Source organism: Rhipicephalus sanguineus, chromosome 8 (genome assembly GCF_013339695.2).
Source record: "Rhipicephalus sanguineus isolate Rsan-2018 chromosome 8, BIME_Rsan_1.4, whole genome shotgun sequence".
Classification (NCBI taxonomy): domain Eukaryota; kingdom Metazoa; phylum Arthropoda; class Arachnida; order Ixodida; family Ixodidae; genus Rhipicephalus; species Rhipicephalus sanguineus.
Window position 1 is genome coordinate 9,869,864 of NC_051183.1, and position 23,466 is coordinate 9,893,329.

The following is a 23,466-nucleotide window of genomic DNA, read 5'->3' on the forward strand; positions in this document are numbered from 1 at the left end:
ACGCGTGCTGCTAGCGCGCTGTGTGCATCGCGCGCGTGCGTTGCGTGTGGCACAGCGCGGCTGGTTTGGCAGCGGCGGCGGCGGCAGCCTGTTGGCGGTGGCGGCGTTGCCAGCTGGTCTTTCCGGCGTCTGCCGCAGCTGGCGGCCAGAGACGCTTGAGCGCTTCTCTCGCTGGGAGCAAGACACGATGCACCACCACCGCGCCGCTTTCTGCCGGCAGCCCAGGAGGGACTCTGCTCCGGGCGCGTGGCTACCACCACTCGGGGCTAACAATCCGCGGGGGCGGTTGGGCGAGGGGGATAGCTCGTGACGGCGGACCCGTGTCTCTACGCGTGCGTGTCAGTCAACCGAGGCTAGAGAACAGACACGGCGGGTGCTGCATATGACATGGTCGTCCCGCGTTACAATGGAGGTGAAAGGAAAAGGGGGTCAACTCAACGGGCCCGGTTTGCCACGCGCCGCGTCTCGCCCGGTGAAAGTTGCGAGCGTGTATGCAGTCCTAGAATGCAAAATTACTGGGGAGAAATATAATGCCAACCCTGCCCACATGTATGGTCAGTGTACACCCAAACGCACAAGTTCGCTGGGCGCGAGAAGGCTATATTCTAGCTTTATCTTGAAACCTAAATTCCAAATGAATGTTCGAGCCTTTTGTTGGTACTGCAAAAATATACAGTCACCAGCTAGATTTGAAGAATTACGCGTTGATAGAGCGTAAATTCGCATTTGCTGTGGAGCAAACGTCCGGTAAACTTTTGCTGTTGGGTGTAAAGTACACTGCACACTGTAACCGATTGACTGAATAAGATATAAAACTAAAATGATAACGGACATCGCTGGGCTGGTAGTGGCGAGGCCGTGGTGTTCTCCTGAGAGTCCCTGCAGGCACGGTCCTCCCTGGACGGAGAAGACGAAACAACCTCCGAAGAAGAAGAAACGCGAGAAAAAAAACAAAAAAAAAACCGCAGGGACGAAATGAAGGCAGACATCGCTGCGTCGGCACAGCGAGAAGGGGGGGGGGGGTCCTCTCTCGAGGCGTCGTCACAACGTCAGCGAACAACAGCGCGTCCAACGCAGTTTACACAAGGCGGCGGTGCCCTCTAATGCGTAGCGAATAAAAATGAATGGCGGCCGGGGAGGGGTCGGCCGCCGCTAAATCGGTTTAGCCGTAAATGACTTGTCCGCCTTTCCTGATGCTCGCCTTTTCCCTCCTCGAGCGTTGCTGGAGGTCTGCACACGCCATCGTGTGTTGCTCTGCCCGCTGGCCAGTCTGCACCCCCTCGACTTCCTCGTGTAGCCGTCATTAGCCAAAGCAAACAGCTCGCCGTGCAAGATAGCCCGTCGTCGGCCGAGCGAGGGCTAACAGGCGTGCTTTCTCGCTTAGCTTGCATGCTTGCCTCTCTGTACTACGCTTAATTGTGTTCGCGTCGAGAGACGCTGATCAGGGTGGGCTTTTAAATTTAGGCTGTCATCGCGCAGGCACTCGGAGCGCCGTCCCTCTCCCAAATTGTGCACTACTGTGGAAACTCTAAAGGTATGGCTGCTAGCTCCTCCGTGTCGCGCGCTAGAGCGAGAGTAAAAAGGATTGCAAAATAAAACAAATGGCCTCGCGGGTTAACGCGCTGAGTTTCCTAAAGTTATGAACCACTGGCGTAGCCGGGGGAGGAGGGGAGTAGGGGGTGGAGCACGCCCCCCCCCCCCCCCCCGAAATTTTATATTTTTGCACACATACAAACACACGCACGGCCATACATAAAGGGTAGTATGACTTTTCAAATTGGACATTTTCGACAGTTGGTAATGCGGCAGTTTGCATATGTATTTATGAAACTTTAACTGCTTGGATATATCTTAAAGATTTGTTTGCTTATTCATTGAAGCCACCCCTAAAGGCCATCGACATGTATTGTAGAGGGGGGGGGGGTCACTCACACGTCACTTTCATGAAACAATAGACATATACTTGTTCACACAACACATCAGAAGCACTGGATTAGAGTGAGTGAGAATGAACTTTACTGAGATCCTGAGGCGAAAGAAAGCGAGGCCCCGCCAATCCACCCAGGTCGGGGCCGGTAGACCTTCGGCGACTCTGGACAGCCTTGAGCTGAGCTATGAGCTCTGTGCTTCTGAGCGCTGAGTCCCATGAGGACTGGTCAGAAAAGTCTGTGCCCGCGTTGGCAGGGCACAGCATGTGTTCGAAATTGTTATATTCGTGGCCACAGTGTGGGCATACAGTAGGAAAGTCAGGATTCATCCTGCTTAGTGTGGTTGGTGTGGTGTATGTTTGGGTCTGCAACTGTCTTGCTTGTGCTCTGTTCAGCTTTGTGTGAGGAGGAGGAAAAGTTCGACGTCCTAACCTGTGATGAGAGGTGAGTTCGTGGTATGACACGAACGGGTCTTTGTTGTCGAGGTTCCTGCAGGCTCCACTGAAGCGAGGGGGCGGACCGCAGACGCGGAAAGTGAGTTCTCGCGCCACTTGGTGTGCCCGCTCGTTTGGGTTGCAGCCAGAAGATCCGGAAATGTTTTCCATATGAGCCGGGAACCATGTTATGTGTGAGGACGGCAAATTATCTTCTCCCCTTTCTTGGTAGAAGAGCTTGTTGGCAACCGTAGCTGCCTTTGAATAGGGCTGCCGAAAAAGTTCTTATATAGCTGTTCTGGAGTCCGAGTAAACGATGTAAGACATAATAAGCAGCGCCGCAAAACTTCTAAATCCAGAAGCAGGATGATTATTAGACAGGTCATTCGGGCTGTTAGCTGTATCTTCTCAAATAGCAGAATTTTGAGTAGTGCCACACGTCCGGTGCGTCTTCGTCCTGTATTGAAAATTCTGCTGTCTGATGTAATGAGGCTTATTTATCGACTACCGATAATTGTCATGGTATCTTAACCATAGAACAATCATTAGAGCCTTCTCCGTGGCGATGTATTTAAGCAGTTGTGTGGTTTAGTGTAAGCTGAATGTATTGTGTGATTCTTTTAGGAGTGACCTATTTCAACGGCATGTAGTTTCGTTAAAATTTATCCGATTTTAATGCGGTTTGCGGCAAAAGATGCAGGAAGGATGAAAATTAATGGACCGTCCCGTTTTTTTGTATTTTTTTTGAAGTACAACGCCGTAAAGAACATAAAAAGTAACGATCAAAACAGCGACATTCCTCAAAATTCCATAAAAGAAGGACTACGTAACTGTTTAGGTCAGAACAGACTGATGTTTCGGGTGGTTATTTCAACACCTGCCGTAGGGTGTAAGTGATTTATAACCTTTACAAATCTTTACTAGTCACGTTTGGTACTATCCCTCCTTGTATAGCATTTTACGATTTTCGTCATTTCTTATTTCTTATTATTATTTTTTTTGGTATTGCACATAAGAAAACGGGACGGGCCATTAAATTTTCGTCCTTCCTGAATATTTTGCCGCAAACCGCATTAAAATTGCAATACCTTAAAACAAAACTACAGCCCAATGAAATCGGTCAGTTCTAATTAAAAATAAACTCTGGGGTTTTACGCACCAAGACCCCGATATGATTATGAGACGCACGGTAGCGATGACGTGTGCATGAATTTTAAGTTTTTAACCTCAAGGAGTTCTTAAACGCCCACTTAAGTAGTGTTACATTACTGATTTTCAGCTTGCATATGAAGAGCTCCAACCAGCTTATCAAACAGAGGTTCGTCGCTTAGTAAGCGGCAAGGAATGCAGACGTGACGGTGTTTGCGCAACTGTTAATTCCAGAATGGAGTGATCGCGCTTGCTCCCGACAGTTGGCCAGTTTTCAAGCAGCAGTGAAAAAGTAATCGCCTCGCTTCACGCAATGTTCGTAGTAATGAGCACGTGTGTTAATGAGGCAATCTGTAAGCGTCCACTTATTTCGCCTCAACTGGTCTTACCTTTTTTTTTTTTCTTTGTCGGCTTAATCTTTGATGAGCGTCACTCAATGATATGTTGTTGCCCAATGCTTGGGGATCAACTAGGAAGAGGCTGTTCTGGCGGATTGGCCAACATTTAGAGGCTAATTAGAAGAATACGCAATGATTGAAAAGAAAAAAACCGAAATTATTGTACGATTTTGCAATCGGAACAGACAGCTGTGTTCATAACGTGACGAGAACAATTTAGAACAGTCGAGTTTGCCCATTTTTATTATTTATTTTAAGAATATTTGTAAAAGTAAAGTGTAAAATCGAATGCGTTTAGCTGCTTAAATAAAACTGCAAATAGCCGCAACGACATCCTTGTGGCAATATCGCAGAACTGAAGCTTTTTTTTATATATCTGTCTCCTTTTCAAAGCGGGTGGGCGTATAGTGTTCCTTGCAGAAGACAATTACTACAGCCCTCCCCCCTCCCCCCCCCCCCCTGAATATTTTTCAGTTTTCATGTATATATCTGTATGCAGATGTTCATGCAAACACGCACGAACGTACTTGAAGGGAACTCGGACCCCCTCCCTCCACCAAAATAAATTTCTGGCTACGCCCCTACTGCTAGGACGTGAACATAGTTTTATATTAATTGGAACATGGCTGTACAGTATTCGAAATGTATGCAGTGCTGTTTAAAGAACCTCTATTCGCACAGGCCCAGTATCCTCGCGCAAAGATCGCGGTGACACGTGACGCCTTCTGGCTAAGGGAGTGTTCCACACTGCATGGTTGCCTTGACTACGAGCGGCGCTGCATGGCTAGCACTCCCATCGATTACACTTACAGAAATGCAATTGCGCGTCAATTGGCAGAGCATCGGACGCGCCATCCGAAGGTTGTGGGTTCGGACCCCACCGAGGGTGATTTTCCGTCAACTTTAATTCATTTCAGTTTACGTCATAATTTCTGAAGAGAGTTAAACACGACAATTGATGCTTTCCTCGGTCTAATTTCCCTTCTCAGGTCCGGTACATGCCTTCCACATCGCTGCATAGTTTTAGTGACGCAATGTTCCGAGACGCTCTCGTCGGGGCAGCGACGGAACAAGGCGCCGTCTCGAACAAGCCGGAGGCAGCAAGCCGGGGCGTCTCGCTGCTCCCAATTGAGGGTGCGGGGACCGATTCGGAGTCCGAGAATAGGCCCGAGGGGAAGACGGGGCCATAAATCCTGCAAAAGAGCCGCCGACTCGGCAACGTACAGTTGGCGCCCGCTTTTTCACTCTAATGAACGACGCGGTCACGATTGGCCGCCCCATTGTTTCTCACAGCGGTGAGCGCTCTTTGCCGACTCGTCCGAGTGAATTCGCTGGTCACGCTCTCAGAGGCTCGTTTTGGGCAAACTTAAAGGGACACCGAAGTGAAAACATTAAATCAGTTTAGACGGATAAGTTATTCTTTCTGGACTCGATTGTCATTAATTTTAAGGCAAAAGCCTTAGGTACCTCATCAAACGCGAAAATTGACCGTCGGCGTGAGGGTCCCGCTGCGTCGGCGTCAACACGAGTGACGCGAACGATCATCATCACGTCTTGACGTCACGGATCCCCAAAACGTGTGGTGTCATAGTGACGTCATTATGATGCTACACAACGTGGCGTCACATGATGACATCGTCGGTTAGTGAAAAGTGGGCCGATCACGGAGGCGATTCAAAACCACGTGAGGTGCAGAAAACTTTCGGAGGGAGGCGGGGCAGTATAAATACGTCGACTGAGAAAAACGACTCCTTTCACCTTCGAGTCGTCTACAGGCGAACGCATAAGGAACCTTGTGAATTCCTTCTCAACTGGGGCGCTCAACTCTCGCCTGTAATGTGTTCGTGCACACTGGTCACGTGACTTCGCGTGGTGTGACTTCCGTTTATTTTCTTTCCGCTTCAAACGGGCCGTCGGGGCCTCCCACTCAGGAGGCAACTTCTAGCCTCCTCCTTTATCTGTCTTTGTATGGGTAGTATATTTATGCATATACTTACGCGATTATTAATAACAACCATCGCGAACGTCCTGTTCACGCAATTCTGAATCTCGGAATTGACACGAGCGAACCGGACAGGCCTGCACGCAGAATCTCGTCGTGTTCCTGCATGACGCACGGTTTTTTTCTTGCGCGCGTTTTCCCATACGCGCCGATAAAATGTGCGGACTTGGGCTTTGACTTAACGCCGCTGTTGATCTTGCAGAGGTTATCGGTGAGAACTTTGCTTTAGAGCGAGCGCGAACGGGCTTATCGCATCCTCGTTGATACGGAGCAGCGCCGTGTTTGTTTCCGCTATAAGCGGCCCGAGTCGTCATAACTGGACGATGATGCGTTTCCTATGGGAAAGTATACGGCAACGCGATTACCGTATTTGCGCCTGAAAGACCCACACTTTTTCCTAATTTGTAGTGTGCGACTAGCGTACTTGAGGATCTATACTACCTGCTAAAACTGCGGACTACATCACAGGTGATCTACGCAATAAATCAGTCCTTTAAGAGCAATCGAGGACTACGTCATCGACCAGGAGCGTAGCCTGAAAGTTTTTCCGGGAAGGGGGCGGAGGGGTCGACTTTCCTTTATGTGAGCTCGTGCGTGTGTCTGTATGTGTGCGCATACACATAAATGATGTAAAAATATCGGGGTGGGAGGTGGGTGTTAAGACCTTAATCCAACCCTTTGGCTACACCACTGTCATCGACACGCTTGTGAAAATTTTGTTGTACGCAAGCCGTCCACGCTGTTTGATATGCCATCAGTCTTAAAACGTTTAGCTGCGCGGAGCCAATTTACACCCAAGTATAACACGTGTTCAAAATCCGCGTGGTGAGACTTCTTACTGTACTTTTATACCCATACATGCGAGATGGTAGGTTCTACGCGAGCAGATGCGGTATCATGCGTGTAACGGTCCTCCTTACAAGATGGGTCATCAAAAAAGTCATTACGACTGGATGACCAAAGCATGTTTGGAAGAACGCCTCTCCCGACCCGCACGAGCTCGTCGGAGAACAAAGGTAACTCGCGAAGGTATAACTCGCATTCACCCAAAAACTATCGTCCCATTTCGCTCACAAGTGTATGCTCTAAAATAATGGAACACGTAATCTATTCCCACATAATGAACTTCCTCGTACCTCTTCATTTTTTTAATAAAAACCAACATGGTTTTCAGAAAGGTGTGACACACAACATGTGACACACAACTAGCTCTGTTTACTAACGATGTTAGCGCTAGCGTTGATGTAAATATACCGGTAGACGCACTTTTTTTGGATTTCGAGAAAGCATTTGACAAAGTTCCTCATAAACGCTTGTTTTTAAAACTTTCCACTCTTAATCTTGACCCGTTAGTTTTTAATTGGATTTGTGACTTTTTAACTAACCGCCAGCAGTTCGTTTACGCCAATAATCTCTCTTCTTCTTTACGTCCTGTTATTTCAGGCGTGCCTCAGGGCACGGTTCTAGGTCCACTGCTTTTCCTAATATATATAAACGACTTACCAAATAACCTTTCTTCTAGCATCAGACTTTTCGCAGATGATTGTGTCATTTGTCGCCCGATTAACAACGCATCAGATGTCCATGAACTGCAATCCGACCTTCATAAAATCGAAATATGGTGTAACAAATGGTTAATGTCCCTAAACACAAACAAAACATCACTAGTCTCTTTTCATCGCCGATAGTACTACCCAGCTCCAAGATACGTTATTAACAACACGGAAATTTCATCTGCAACTTCATACAAGTATTTAGGTGTTCATTTGTCTTCTGACTTAACATGGTCTCTTCACATAACGCACGTCACTAACGAAGCTAACCGCGCTCATGGCTGTCTACGTCGAAACCTTCATCTAGCTCCTACCCCTGTGAAACTACTCGCATATCAGACACTAATCAGACCCAAACTTGAATACGCATGCGCTGTTTGGGACCCTCACCAAACTAACAACATTAAAACACTTGAAACTGTGCAAAACCGGGCAGCAAGATTCATCTGTTCAGATTATTCATACCAGTCAAGCGTAACCGAACTTAAATCTCGCGCTAACCTCGCTATCCTTTCATTACGCCGCCGTATCGCTCGTCTTTGCCTGTTTTTCAAATTTTATCATGCATCACCTCGTACTCCCGCCATCAAGCCAACCCATCGTCATTCAGACCGCATCAACCACGGCAAAGCTGTGTACCCGCCAGCTGCTCACACCACTGCGCACCTTTCATCCTTTTTTGCCAAGACAGCACAAGATTGGAATGGCCTGCCTCCTGACGTTGTGCACCACTCCAGTGTCATCACCTTCAAAGCAGCGATTGAGCAACTACTCACTTAATCCATTGTAAAAGCCCACCCCTCATGTAAAACCCCTTCACTGGGGCCTTTGAGGTATTGTAAATAAATAAATAAATAATAAATAAACTGCGTCCGTTCACTCTGTGGGATTCTTACTTTGATCGGTTAACATATAGCTAGAACAGAGTAGGCGATTCTCATTCACTCCGCTGGGTTTTCGCTCGAAGATAGGGTGGTTTCCATCAACTCGAACTACTCGCTTCCTTAATTGAACACGCCGCCGCCAAAAGAATTTGTGCGTCCGTAACAAGATGAGATAAGATTGCATTGCTGGAGATATCGGCTAATCAAAATACGGCTTAGTCGTGCATATTGAGAATCCTACGTTTACAATGGTCAGCTGCAAACGACTGTTAGGGAACACATGACGCCATTCTTGGAGGTGTCCGTTGGAGGTTACTGCCCGTATTTATTTGCGCGCAGACACGCCAAATCCGCCGTCCATTGAGGCGCGCTTGTGGTGTTTCGTCTGATGGCGCGGTGTCATCAGTTCATGTTAGCCTCGGCTTAAGTTACCTCCCATCGCATATAAGGTACTGCCATAGAGTTTCCTACAATTACCTATAGGGAGCTCTGGCGCTGCGATCGTTCAGCTACCATGGGAATGATGGGTATAGTACACGGATTTGCCTAAGCTTCGTGCTTACGGCTTCGAACGCGCTTGTGGCTTTGTTTATTGCTGTGTTTTGGCGTTCGTTTCGGATAAAAGAATGGACTGTTGTGAACTTCGTGACCAGATTTGAATCGGTGAGCCTAAAAAGGTTAAAGTAGTGAAGTGGAACTGCTGACTTTTGCTGAACTTCGTCTTGCGACATAGCGGATGCAGGTGACGCGGAGCCAAACGGAGCCGAAAGAACGAAGTTTAGACAAATCCGTGTACTACCCATCATTCCCATGCTGACTGAAGCGCCATGCGTTGCAGCTCCCATAGACAGCGCCAGAGTTCCGTCTAGTGTATCTATATGAAACTCTATCTGCACTGCTACTTTCCCCTGCTTTATAGCAAAAGAAAATGAAATCGAAACTATAGTGATGAGGGTGTATAGACTTCAGCCGAGTGGTTGTGTTGTATAGGGTACAGCCTATAGTGGCTGTACACTATACAGTACAGCCACTTGGCTGTGCTGTATAGAGTGGGAAGTATTAATAAGATACCGGTCTGAGCTGCAGAGAAAGAACTTGACCTGAAAGTGACGTTCATTTGCGTACTACAAAACCGGTGCCGGTTGTCTGTGTGAGCTAAAGACTAGACAACTTCAATGATCTGGGTACTTTAGATAGCGTGACCATAGCCCATGTTGGAGAACCTGGAGGTGTGTTTGTACACCTGCAACATACTATATTCCTTCTACGGCGATGCTGGTGATGATGCTTACTGTGACCTCTGCACCGCGACGTCGTAGACGTACCTTATCCCTCGTGTCGATCCAGGGCGGCAAGGCTAGCGCAAATGTAAGTTGCTGTATACCGTATAGCTAAACTGTATTTTTAAGAGCAAATGCGACAAGCGAACCGTCATTCCAAACTTTAGCCATAATCGTTTCCACGCCCGTAGCCAGGAATTTTTTTTCGAAGGGGGGGGGGGGGTCACTTGATGAAAAGCCTCGATTATTTTAGAGAACCACCTATTTTCATTGTTTATTTTCGGTAAAACATCCTGTCTCATCAAAACTCGGGGGGGGGGGGGGGCGGTGAGCGTACGTCAGCCTTTGTTCTCCCGAGCTACAGTCCGGAAAGGAGGTGCTCCCCCTCTCCGTTGAAAAGGTCAATAGGCGTCGTCTTATGCAACTGAAAGAAGCTGCCTCGCTCTGTGAATTATTGTGACTGCAGTATTTCAAGCGAACGGCAACAGGGAGGGGGCACACAACAAAGCCTTTCACAAGACGCGTGAGTATACAGGCACACCAAACGGGGCACGGCTGGCTCCCCGATGTGCGGCTGCAGCGACCGTCAGAGCGCTCTCGTTTACAAACAAAGTATCATGCATGCAGCGCGAGCACAGTCTGCGTAGTCGCGCTCCCCGCCGACGATTTGCATCCGTAAAGAACGTCTGCAGACAAGAAACCAGTCGCGTGGAGTCGCGGGTATCTCTCTATTCGTATAAGTGATCCTCGCGTGTACTTACCGCGAAGCCACTGAAGCCACTCGTGGAGGGATGAACTGCCGCTAAAGAGGTAGTGAAGGGAGGGCGGGCGATTACACGCGAACCTTCCCGACACGCTGATTGAGGGCTTGCGCGCCCATTAATGTTTGCCGTCGGCCAAGAGAAAATGGCCGGGGCGGTTTTGCACCTCTCATTGAAGATGCACGCGGTGGTCCGAAGTCGGCGGGATCAATGGATGTGCCGCCACGGCGGGTGGCCCCCTCTTGTAGAGCGGGGTAATGATTAACGATGCCCCAATCGGGCCGCTCTTTTGTTTTCCTTCGAGGAGTCACAGCTGTGTGTGGCGTGCTCCGCCAAGTGACTACCCCCTCTTTATAAAAACGAAGAAAGAAAGAATTGAGAGAGAAGCACCCTGTACAAGGCGGTGGCCGCATATCTTGTGGCGTACACGTTGGTTGTTCGTGAACGAACTCTGCAGTGCACATCGTGAAAGTGCAAGAGCGCGCCTTTGGGAGAGGTCAAACTGACGATGGTCACTGACGACTTCGGTGTTTTTTAAATTAGCTTGATTTTATTCACGACACATTACAAAAAAATATTCTCTTGGCGCATGGTGCTTACCGTGGACAGTGAAAAAATTATTTTGGACAGTTTTCCACAGAAAGGTCGCCCGTGTTGTTCGGCCCGTGTAGAGAAAGTGAATGTTTTTGCCATTCTGTATTCGCCCCGTTCTCCGAAAAGCCGGGTCAGAGCACGGATCGGTGTGCTCACGAGACCGGAACCGCGCGCGCGGGTGTCCACGGTGACGGAGTCGCGACCGTCCGCTGGTCAAACGCAGCTGGACAGCTGCTGGCCATTGACGCCGCCGCCCGCGGCGAAGCAGCTCTGCACGAGTGAATGTCACGTTCCGCAAGGACCCGTCGCGTTGCAGCTCAGCGTCGGTGCATGCGGCACTCACCTCCGAAAGGTCGTAGGTTCGGTTCTTGACATATAGGCTGTGACAAAACTGCGATTTGGGCGACTTGTTTATGCTTCACTTTGACATGCGACAGCGCACAATAACCCCGGAAGGGAAGAAAGGGCAACGCACACAACCTGCGCTGTCCTCGCTCTTTCTGTTCAGTGTTTGTCCGCTGATATATATAAAAAAAAGATGGCTGATCCCTCCGTCATGGGAATCGGTATAACGCGAAAGTGTAACGTTTCGTCACAGAAGTAGTTGATTGTTTATAGTTCATTGGTATATGAGAGCTTGTACAATGTCTACTGTTGTTTGACAGATTAGCACCGTTTGATGTGGACGCATCGCACTCACGTTGACGCGCTCGTGGCACATCTCCGTACCGACGACTAACGCTCATGATCATTGCGGTAGCTGAAGTTCTTAACATATACGTGGGCACCGCATATGGCGAATCCCGCGCAAAGATGGCATCATCAAGCACATAACACTGATACTCGATATGCACTCATTCAAAACGTCGTGAAACGCGAAGAGAAGCGCTACGCGTGTCGTGTCTTTTCCTCTAGCGGGTAGAGTGCCTCGATGCCCGCTCCACGCGCGCATCGAGGCACCCTATACGAGCAGGGAACGCGGCGCGACCGCGCGACAGCCAGGCGAGAGTGTACTAGAATATAGCCAGGCGAGCGTCGGAGAGCTATTTTTCGATATAGATGTATGTATGAGCGAGGCTTGGGAAAGCCGCCACCTCGCGGTGTGTTAGTGTTGACGAAATTACACTTCTATTGGAAACGCGCCGGTAGCACATATGTCACGGCCCCATTATAAAGGGGACGCTTATAGCATCCATCCATCCATCCATCCATCCATCCATCCAAGAGCACTGTGAGAGCTCAGTGGGCTAAACGCCCTCCAGCCATCGTCGTGGACCGAGAGGTCGTGGGTTCGACTCCTGTCAACGGAACTTCTTATAGTTTTCTTTTTCTTTGCCATCTGATGGCGTTCATTTTGCTCTTGGTGGACCCCACCTGATGGCGTTCATGAAAGTCTTGGTGGACCCCGGCATAAAACACTTTCGTGTTAAAAAGAAGAAAGCAGAGAGGCGAGCGCGCGCGCGCACACACACACACACACACACACACACACACACACACACACACACACACACACACACACACACACACACACACACACACACACACACACACACACACACACACACACACACACACACACACACAGGCTCAGAGAGCTATTTAGTGAATACTGGATAAGAGGCAGGGGCGGCGCCAGCGGCGGGAGGGGGGGGGGGAAGGGGGTCACCCAAGATTTCCGCCTGCAACCCTCCAACACACACCTCCGAACAGCAAACACATTCAAAGCACAGTGCATGAGTTCCCCGGGTACTTCGCATGCCCCCATGAAGGAACTCACTTTTGGCGGGTCATTGTACAGTACTATACAGCATCATTATACAGTATATAATTTCTTGTGGCCTTATGGATAAATCATATTCGCTGAATGGGAACAAACGTCACTCACAAAAGGGAGCAGACAAGAACAAATAAGGAAGATTAGAGCAATGACGATCGATAGAAGTTTCGAATCCCGCTGGAATTTCGTCGAGCGGCAATATATAGTATCTATATATATAAAGGACGAAGCAAAAAACGCTCGTATCCGGGAAGAGACAGGGTTTGCGCGGTAAGTCTCCACTCTGACGGAATACTGCATACTTCAGCTCGCATCAACTCCAGGCAGTGACTCGAACTACGGCGCCATTTCGCTCCGAAGCCCCGGAAAAGAGAACGGGTTGATGCCGATCACGAATAGTTTATAGTCGCCAAGTGTAGTGCGTTTCCGAGATATACTGGATGCAAGATACGATCGTTTAGAGCCGTTCCCGACAAGTTGGACGACCGGCCTCTGTCGGAAGCACCGTATACACAGCACCGGCGTGAGTTATGACCGTTTCGGAAGACTGCGAATAGCGTTATTGCGCTTTTGTGCGATTTCCGGGACACTGCGAACAACCTCTGTGATGCTTCTCGATTCTGCACTAGTCTCTCTCCTTCCTTCGTTCTATATAACACGCTTTCCTTCAGTCACGTGCAGATTAGCGAACCGGAAATCCTGCATTTGCTTAATTGAAGTGAATCTTTATTTTCGTGTGTGGTAAATGGAAGGACATGTCGGGAGCAAAAGCTGCACTAAAGCAGCTTGGCTAGCTTCCGCGACCTGCAAGAAGGGTTGCAAAAGCTGCAGTGGCATCAAAAACACGAGATACTAAACAGTAACTATGCTAATCATTACACCAGCAGTAATCAGAATTAATACGTAATCTAGAAGTAAGCAGGATACACTAGTTACTAATCAAAACATCACAAAGCAGAGGGGAATATAGATACTGTTACGAAAAACGGAGAAAGAGGTTACATCGATACAACTGGATAAATTACACATATAATAACATAACCGGTATACATTTTTCCCAGTGGCCTTAAGTTCCCTCTCTTGAAAGATGCACCTCGTGAATTTATTGATTCACGCATATTTGTGTGCGCCTCGGCATACATATCGTCGCGGGACGCCATGGGCTGATGAAGCTCGAGATGTGCGCTTTAATAGGGCAGTGTTCACATCTTCAAAAACATCTCTTGCTCAGAGCAGAAAATGACAGTGCTATTAGAACAAGGACAACAAAGGAACGAAGACCACGTTCCTTTGTTGTCCTCGCTGTAATCGCGCTGTTTCGTCCTCTGCTCTAACTATGAACCGACTAGCCCTCATCAAGTTGTTACAAATCTCTTTCTCGGTATCTTCTGTTCAGTCAGCCACCAGTCTATACGTGTGTGAACTCGTTGCACAGATAGTTTGTGTAGATTCATGGGCGTCACCATCTTGGGATTTCACGCAAATGATTTCTCAGTTTTATTATCGTGACGTATAGAAGTAGGCAGTTCCCCCGCCACGGTGGTCTAGTGGTTATGGCACTCGACTGCTGACCCGAAGGTCGCGGGATCGAATCCCGGCCGCGGCGGCTGCATTTTCGATGGAGGCGAAAATGTTTGAGGCCCGTGTACTTAGATTTAGGTGCACGTTAAAGAACCCCAGGTGGCCAAAATTTCCGGAGCCCTCCACTACGGCGTCTCTCATAATCATATCGTGGTTTTGGGACGTTAAACCCCAGATATTATTATTAGAAGTAAGCAGTTGTTCGGATGCCGTATGCATTCGTACATACGTCTATCTGGGCATTAGCATATATGCAGTACCGTTCGTTTCGTCGTTAGATGTATATGGTAAAGTTCAGTAAAATTGAAATATATGGGCGAGTTGGTGACAGACCGATTTAACGTGTGAAGCGGCGCACGGAGACACGAAAGGAAGAAGCGATTCGACAGGACCGCCGTGTCGTCGTTACAGCCCACATCGTGCACGCAGGCGGCACAGGCTGTCGCGTATAATAGAGGGGCGAGTGCGAGTTACGATTCACTTGAACAGGCAGCCTGCTTTTGTTTTTCAGCGAGAATGGTCCTTCCGCGCAGTGAGAGTGCTCGCGAGTGAAAAGCCGCTTTACAGGAGAGGTGGTCGGCGGCTTTCGTTGGCGCTCTGTACATATACATGCGGGTCAAACTTGCGGTGCACTTCTTTCCGTGTAGAAGAAAGTGCGGACACCTGCGAACAAGGATACAGGATACGAAAAGCAGTTCTGTAGATTGTCCTATAATACTATAGAGCGACCAAAGAATGTCGTTCTAAAGAAGGGCATTCCTCGGACGAGACATGAGTTATGCGGCTGAGGTCTGTTCTAGTTAAGGTTCGGCGCTGCTGATCTGTGACGCATCATCGTAAAAAAGTGTTATTGTTTTAACTCGAGAATATGTGCCGAGGCTCCTTGAATGGTAATCGACTGTAACGCCGAAAGAATTCGTTGCTGTACGTGTGTTTTGAGGGAGGATCCATTTGCACTTTAACGGCTCGGAATCACGTGATGCTATTGTCACTTATGAATCACGTGATGTCATTTATGACGTTATTGGTCGAGTGGCACGTCGCGGCGGACCCTGGAAGTGGTGATGCTGGCAACATAGTGATAACCGCGAAGCGGCACAGTCTACTGGCCCTCCAGTGACACGGACCAACCACTGGCGAAACTTGCCGCAGCCGCTGTACAAATGACGTCATCGTCTGTGCTCAGGTCACGTGACCGAGAGCTGTTGAGGTGCAAATAGACTCTCCATCTCGTGTCTGACGTTGGAAATCGATTGTGGCATCGATGTGATGCACGTAGAAATCGTTCGTCGCTTTGTATGTGTGTTGGCATCTTCACAGTCGCCGTGCACTGCACAGACAGCTGCAATGACTCGGGAAAACTATACAAACTAAGATAAAATGCAGGCTCCGCCCATAGAACGGCGCGCCTGCCATTCACCTACCATAGCTGGTACTTACGCTTGAACCGTCTGTACTTTTTTTCTCGTCTAATTTCTATGCGCATGTTAAAAGTTAAAGGTTCATCCTTATTACCTAAAACATTACGTTTGGCTGAGGGTGCTATGTCAGAATCCCTGACGAAATTTACTATACGACGTTCAAGTTTCCGACCTAAAACCAGCGATGACACTCGAGAAGTGCTTGACGTCACGAAAGTGAGTAAGTGCTATTGGATGGTGGAGCGTTTATGCAAATATACTGTGGGAGGGACAGCGGTGGGCGGAGCTGACACTTTTTTTCTTAAGATAGTAATTGAATAGCGCGCGCTTCAACTTATCCGTGCATTGTGCTCGTTTAATCTTCGTTTGCCTTTCGCTATCTTTCCTCCTCTTCACTGTTGAAATACGATTTGTAACGTGCCCTTCTGACTGCGCCATTTTTCGCTTATATGTGGCATTTATATTGCGTGTAGCGTCAGTAAATAATTCATTTGCGAGTCGGCGCAGTGCGCGTGAACCGTATTTATGTCTCGTATTTTTGCGCACTGTACTACGTGGGAGATCACTTATGCAGTCCGTATATAACGCGCATTTGCAGTATTCTGCCCGTCGCTGATACCGCGGCCGAATTTGCTGGAGACATTTGTCACGATAAAAGTTTGTCCCGGACGCAGATTGCAAATATTCCTTGCTTCCAGTAGACGTACGCCGCAGTCGCGATCCCTCTTCCAGTCAGCGCGAGGCCGGGATTTGAACCATGGACCACTTGTTAAAAGAACTACGCGGTAGCCGCTCGAACCTCTAGGCGTGTGTAGAAATTATGTTCATCGGTATATAGACGAATCATCTTGCGCTAACGCTGCTGCATATGCCACTCACTGCCAAACCCAAGGTGGCCGCTCAGCGCGAGGACACTTCGTCTAGGTTACGTTGAAGTATTACCTGCCGTGGTGACTTTAGCCACTGAGGTGTCGCGCTGCTATAAGAACGAGGATGCGGGTTCGATTCGAAGCCGCATTTTGGTGGGTGTCGAAGCGCAAGAAGACTCGCGCGTTTTTGCATATACATGTACGCGTAGGCGGTCAGAATTAATGCCAAGTCCACCGCTATGGCTTGCCTCATAATTAGTACCGCACACTCTTAAGAAAAAAAAAATCGAGTATTTGGGGAGTATTTTTGCCACACAATTATAATCATCTACCTCACGTACTTGCGTTATCACCGCGGTCTGCGCGCTATCAGCGTGACACTCTCGATAGGAAATTGGCGAGAGCCGGGTTTTCAAGAAAGGAAACACGAGCGAGCCACATGATAGTTTTGTGGCAGAAATACTCCCCAAATGGTCGATTTTTTCTTAGAGTGTAGTATTGGCGCGTGAAACCCCTGTATTCAATACTGCACCGGCGTACGCTGGCGCCTACGTTCTTTCAGATGCTGGCGCCAAAGCTAAAGATGTCATCCAGATGGGGGGAAGAGCTCACCTGTCTCTGTTTAACAACGACGCTGGCCGTAATTGATGACGTGCCGTGTGCGTCGGTAAAGAACGACACGTGTCTCCTGTTAAGCCTCCCCCTGGAATAATCCGAGTCTACCTGAGTTCTCCGGGCCGATTGATTGGTGCCAGTCGAAGTGCCCACTGTAGAAGGGGGGGGGGGGGGCAGCTGCCGGAACCGGTGCTTTGTTGTGCGCTCCGCAGCTGTCCGGACTTCCGGCGCGCGCGACCGCGCGTCCCGTTCAAAAAAACGCGTGTGCGGTGTTGTGTGTGCGTGCGTGTGAACACAGGGAGGGAGAAGAAGGCATACCGTACCAGCGGCGGCGGCGCCTAAAATACTCGCATGCGCAGGCGGCGTCCCCTGGCGGCGGTGCACTTTTCTCCCGGCGCCAGACGAGAGCCGGCATGCGGCCGGTTCGGTCCTGGCAGCAGATGTGGCTCGCCCGCTGTGCCCGAGGAATGTCGTCGCCGCAACGAAGGCCGCCCGACGCCGCCAGCTAGGAGGATATGCGACGTCGCGGCCCCTGGCTGTCGCTGCTGCAGCTCCTGCTCTTCCCGCAACTGCTGCTGCTGCTGCACACGCCGCCGCCCTGCGTCGACGGTGAGAAGATGTTCATTTTACCGAAACCCCGCTACGGGTGTGTGTGTGTGAACGTGTGTGTGCCGGTGTGTACCTCTCACTCGATGAAGTCCGCGGGACGTTAAGCTCCACGGGGGTGCGGTCCCGTCGGCAGCTCCTCCTGACCCGGCGACATTTATGGGCGCGCTTCTTATCGTGCGCGCTGTGGTGCACGCATCCTTGCAACCTCTGTCAACCCGTCGTCTGAACGGCGTGTGTGTGCCGACTGCCGCCCACACTTTCGCGTCCGTGCACGCCGCCGCGTCCGAATTCGCCTCTCCGCGAGAGTTCGCGGGCGTGCGGCAGCTCGCACGTGCTGCGGCGCGGCTTTTCCTGGGCGCCCCCGTCGAACGGCCCACCGTCGGAGCGGAGGCCCTCAACTCACGCCCTCGTCTATGCGACACGTCGTCTGCTGCTGCTTTCGGGACGCCGTCTGAATAGAATCGAATCGAAAAAAAAAAAAGTGTGACGTACGGCCGCGATCAGGGGCGGGGGGTGAGGAGCATGTGCGTGGCATTTAGCGAAGCGCTATCGCGGAGCTACCTGCCTACGCCGGTTCACGCATGCTCAGTGGGATCCCCTCGCGAAGGTTCTTTATCGCGTTCCGTGCTTAGCGAGTCGGAGCACGTATCCCAGCTACGCGTGGTCTGCTATGCGAAGCGCGTCTTTTTTTCGCCGGCCCGCCCCCGGCGGCTCCGACGAGTCTGCAGCAGAACACCGCGGGACGGCGATACTCGATGCCCGACTTCTTTTTACGCGCGTCTTTATTTTTCTTTTGCCCGCGCGGTGGACGTGAGAGCGAAACTTTCCATTTGTGTCCTCTTAAATGCTCAGGTCCGGCGAGAAATCGCGTCGCACACTTCTTTCGTGGTATACTTTCGAAGCGCAGCGTCTGACCGAATTGTCTTCCGCCGACACTGCCAGCGGTGGTTGTGGCGCCTGCCGTTAATGTCAGAATCGATTGCTGATATCGTCGGTCGAGTCTTTTTCTCGCGCTATTCTCGATTCCAGTCACGTCTAATGTTCGCGTGGCATTCTGTCAAGATTCCTTACCACCCGAAGCCCGAGAAGCGCTGCTACAGACTGCATTGAAATAGCCGTTGGCGTCGCTCTGAGAGGCGCGGATGTCTGGTCTTATCAATTCGAGCGTGCCTACTTCGTTTTGCTATCAGAGTCGGCAGTGCGGAGCCAGTGGTTTGCAGGATCATTCTGCTATAGTTCTGACGTCGTATTAAGCGAGTGCTCGTAGTATCGGGTATTTCGATTGCGGGCGATTTTTCTCATGGAATCCATCCGCCTTTTACGCCGCCACTGTGATCTAGTGGTTGCGGTAATAATAAGTGTTGGCGTTTAACGTCCCAAAACCAATATTTGATTATGAGAGACGCCGTAATTGAGGGCTCCGGAAATTTTGACCGTCTGGTGTTCTTTAACGTGCACGGTCCTAAAACATTTTCGCCTTCATCGAAAATGCGGCCGGGATTCGACCCCGCGACCAGCGGGTCAGCAGTCGAGCGCCATAACCACTAGACCACCGTGGCGGTTCTAGTGGTTACCGTGTTCGACTGCTGACCCGAAGGTCACGGGATCGAATCCCTGTCGCATTCTCTATGGAGGCGAGAATGCTAGAGGCCCGTGTGCTTGAATTTATGTGCACGAGAAAGAACCCGGGTGGTCGAAATTTCCAGATCTTTCCACTACGGTGTCTCTCATGATCAAATCATTGTTTTGGGACTTAAAACCCCAACAGTTATCTGCATAACGAATGCAATAACAGGCAAGGACTGGCTAAGACACCGCGCTGTGTCTTCGCCCGTCCTTGTCTGTTATACATTCGTTATGTCCTACCAACATGCCCACCCTTCATCTGACGTCGCATTAAGCGAGTGTTCGTACTATCGGGTTTTTCAGTTGCAGACGATTTCCTGGTAGAATTCATCTGCCGTCCGTTCCGAAGAGGCGTCGACTGTTAAATCGCATGTCGATCGTTGAATAATGCCGATTTTCTCGTCGGCATTCCATTCGGACGGCTTGTGTAGTACGCGCTGCAACATCCGCGACGGGATCCCGCCGGCCAGCTGTTAAAATCGAACCATCGCAGGCATGGCGTGCAGTCCTGTTTCCAGTGTGACTTGGCTCGCTGACTCACCCGCTTCCTCTTCGCTTGTTTTTTCTCTTTCGGTGCATTTCAGCGAATGCGGCTCCCCGTGCTGATTTTTCTGTCCTTGTTTTCTCAACATCATTCCAGTGAAATCTGAGCAGATTGGCTTTTTTTTACTCCCTGCCCTCCCACCCCCCCCCCCCTTTCTTTTTTTGTGTATAGTGTTGTGTTGCTGCTTTATTTTTTTCTTTCCTGAATTGAGGGTTTCATCGTTTCGAGAGCCGCTACATTAGCGTCAGCCTCTGAGAAGCGCATATGAGCGTGCTCTAGTATGCGCCGCGTGGTAGCCTAGCACGTAGTAAACGGTTACGAATTGCTAAGCTGGAGGGCTTGGGTTCGATTCCTTGCCATGGTGGAGGCGTAACGTAAAGAGCACCCGTGTGCTTACATTTAGGTGCACGTTAAAGAACCCCGGGTGGTCGAAATTAATCCGGAGGCCCCCGCTACGGCGTGCTTCATAATCATATCGCGGTTTTGTTGCGTGAAACCCCAGCAGTTGTTATTATTATTATTATTATTATTATTATTATTATTATTATTATTATTATTATTATTATTATTATTAATATTATTATTATTAATATTATTATTATTATTATTATTATTATTATTATTATTATTATTGTACAAATAAGTGTGAAAGCTAATGTAAGTACTACGCATATTAAGAGTTAAAGGTTCGTCGTTAACGCCAAGAAAGATTGTTTCGCTAAGCATACGATGACGGAGTGGCTGAGAAAATTTACCAGGACGTTCAAGTTTCTGATCTAAAATCATATTAATTAGAACTAACAGACATTAATATTGTCTAACAAAGAAAAACGAGCCCTTAGAATTCCCTTCCATCGTTCGTGACCTAAAACCAGCGACACAAACGTGCGTCTGATGGCAAAGGCAACTACCTGCATGCAACTCTCGAGATGTGTTTGACGTCACGAACATTAGTAAGCGCTATTGGATGGAGCATTTATGCAAATTCACTGTGGGAGGGACAGCGGTAACTGTGGGTGACATTTTTCCCAGGTTGTATACTCTCTAAGAAGAAGAAAAAAAGAGTGACTCCTTTTGTATAGTCCTGACTTGCCACGTATATGACTCCCCTTGAAGAGGCACGTCAACTCTCTCCTGGGTCACACGACTCTCCGAAGAGAGTATAATGACCCTCAAAGGGAGTAGACGTGTCTCTTCAAAGGAAGTCATATACGGGACAAGTCAGAACTCTCCAAAAATAGTCAAAGGTATACCTTTATCATAGCTGTGTTAAGTTCGTCCGAAAATCCGACATTTTCGCAGACAATTCGTTCGTCGCGTGATTTAGCGCTTGGTCAACGAAATCAGAGCATGTCTAAAACACCTCGGCACGACTGTCATGTCGCTTAGATCTGCGTTAAAGAGTCCCAACTGCTCAGTTATATATACGGCGTGTCTCGTAATCATTGCGTGGTTTTGGAACGTAAAACCACAATTATTATTATTATTACACCTGTCATGCCCCTTGTAGATTGGTGTTCGCGTTGCACGTTTGTATTACGAGGCTTTCTTGAGGTGACGTTGTCAAAATGTCATAGACTAAATTGGCTGTTTTGAACATTCATGATTTTCTGCAAAACTAAGGTAATTTAAAGGGAAATCTGGCGCTGCGGTCGTTAAGGGAGCGCTGTCGCTAAACGTTACATCACTTTAGGTTGACAAATTGTTCTTCGAGAACTTTATTGTCGTTAATTTCGAAATTCATAACAGAAAATGAGCGGCAATGTTTCATTTTTGAATTCCGCGCTAGAATGTCAGTCCCTGAATTCCATCGTGACGTCGCCGTCACGTACCTCTTTTGCGTAATGTGGCCACATTCGTTCTATAAAATTTCCTACAACTCGCCACGTTATATGTCTGGCTCGCCTGCAGCCCTACGTAATTCGTTTTTCCCGATATATTGCTGCTTCATGCCTTAGCAGGCACTAAAAAAACTGCGATGTGATGGTGTGTGGGAACCTCGAAGTGACGTCACCACCTGTGTTTCTTTTCGTGCACTTTGACTTGCCGCGGGGTCCTTACCAAGCGTTTTTTTTTTCGTGGAAAGAGTGGTGCTTTTCGTTTTGCGAAAGCGTGAATAACTAATAGCTGTGAAATCGTTTTTATTATCGGTGTTTCTTGATGAAAACCTTGAATATTTGAGAAAAACACCTATTGTCATTTTTTTTTTGTAAAAACACGTACTTCACCAAAATTTCGGGGTGGGGAGGGGGCTGCCCCCCCCCCTCCCGCCCCCGCCCTGGCTACGGGCCTGTGTGGACAGCAGTGATCGTGCGCACGCACTGTTTCTATCCATTCCCTGTTTACGCGTCCAGTTTCTTCTCCTACCCTTCCTACAGTGTAGGGTAGCAAACCAGATGTTCCTTCTAGTCAACCTTAACATGTCTCACTGCTAAGCTCGAGGGCGCGGGTTCGATTCCCGGCCGTGGCAGTCTCATTTCGATGGAAGCGAAATGCAAAGAACACCCGTGTGCTTAGATTAAAGTGCACGTTAAAGATCACTTGATCTGGAGTCGTCCACTGCGGCGTGCCTCGCAATCATGTTGCGGTTTTATCAAGAAAAGCCCAATAATTATTTAACCTTCTGACTAGGGGTGCGTGGATATTTGAGACCCAATCGGATACGGATCGACTAGCGCAAGATGCCAATCGAATAATTTTCACATATCGAATGGCGATTCTTTACATTTAATATGAAACGATGTTTCGCATCCTAGTGGTATATGTAGGAGGAGGAGGAGGAGGAAGGAAATGAAGGAAAGGCAGGGAGGTTAACCAGACGCGCGTCCGGTTTGCTACCCTACGCTGGGGGGAAGGGATGAAGGGATTAAAAGAAAGAAAGAAGAGGGAAGAAGGCACTGTCAGGGTACATATGCACCTGTCCATTGAATGCCTACAAGCGGTCGTTTAAGCCGGTCGATCTTAAAAACAGCAGTAATGCTCGCGTCGCTTTGCTGGCCTGCGATGCGTAGGGCCACGATCCGAGGATCTTCTCTTCGGAAAACGGTCTGTCGTCTAACTTGTTCAGCGCATCGCGCAGAACGTTTCGTTCGTTCACAAAACGTCCACAGAAACACAGTAGATGTTCTATCGTTTCGTTGCTATTGCACGAGTCACATTTTGAGGTGTCTGCCATTCCTATGCGAAAAGAGTACGCCTTCGTGAAAGCTACTCCTAACCACAGGCGGCACAGTAAAGTTGCATCACGGCGGGAGAGGTGCGATGGAACTTGGAGCTTCCTCGATGGGTCTAGTTCATGCAGGCGACGGTTCCAGACACTGGGGTCACTCAACCAAGTTTGCGTCATGGTGTCAGCGAACGAGCGTAGACCCTTTGCAGCGTCTGTCCTCGACAAGGGTATTGGGGTTGTCTGGGCATCCTCGTGAGCGGACCGAGCAG

General features: G+C 49.1%; 1 protein-coding gene across 3 annotated transcripts in view; it reads left to right on the plus strand.

Moving 5' to 3' along the window:
- The window catches only part of LOC119401313 (protein kinase C-binding protein NELL2), a 104,934-nt gene that overhangs the window by 52,680 nt on the left and 28,788 nt on the right, over window positions 1–23,466 (plus strand). For 2 of the 3 annotated variants that reach the window (XM_037668008.2, XM_049418739.1), the window contains one exon: window positions 17,609–17,858. The exons of the other annotated variant lie outside the window; for it this stretch is intronic. In XM_037668008.2, coding sequence (XP_037523936.1) covers window positions 17,765–17,858 — 94 coding nt within the window. In that variant the 5' untranslated portion in view covers window positions 17,609–17,764. Of the gene's footprint in view, window positions 1–17,608; window positions 17,859–23,466 lie in introns of those variants that run through there. 3 annotated transcript variants of the gene reach the window in all.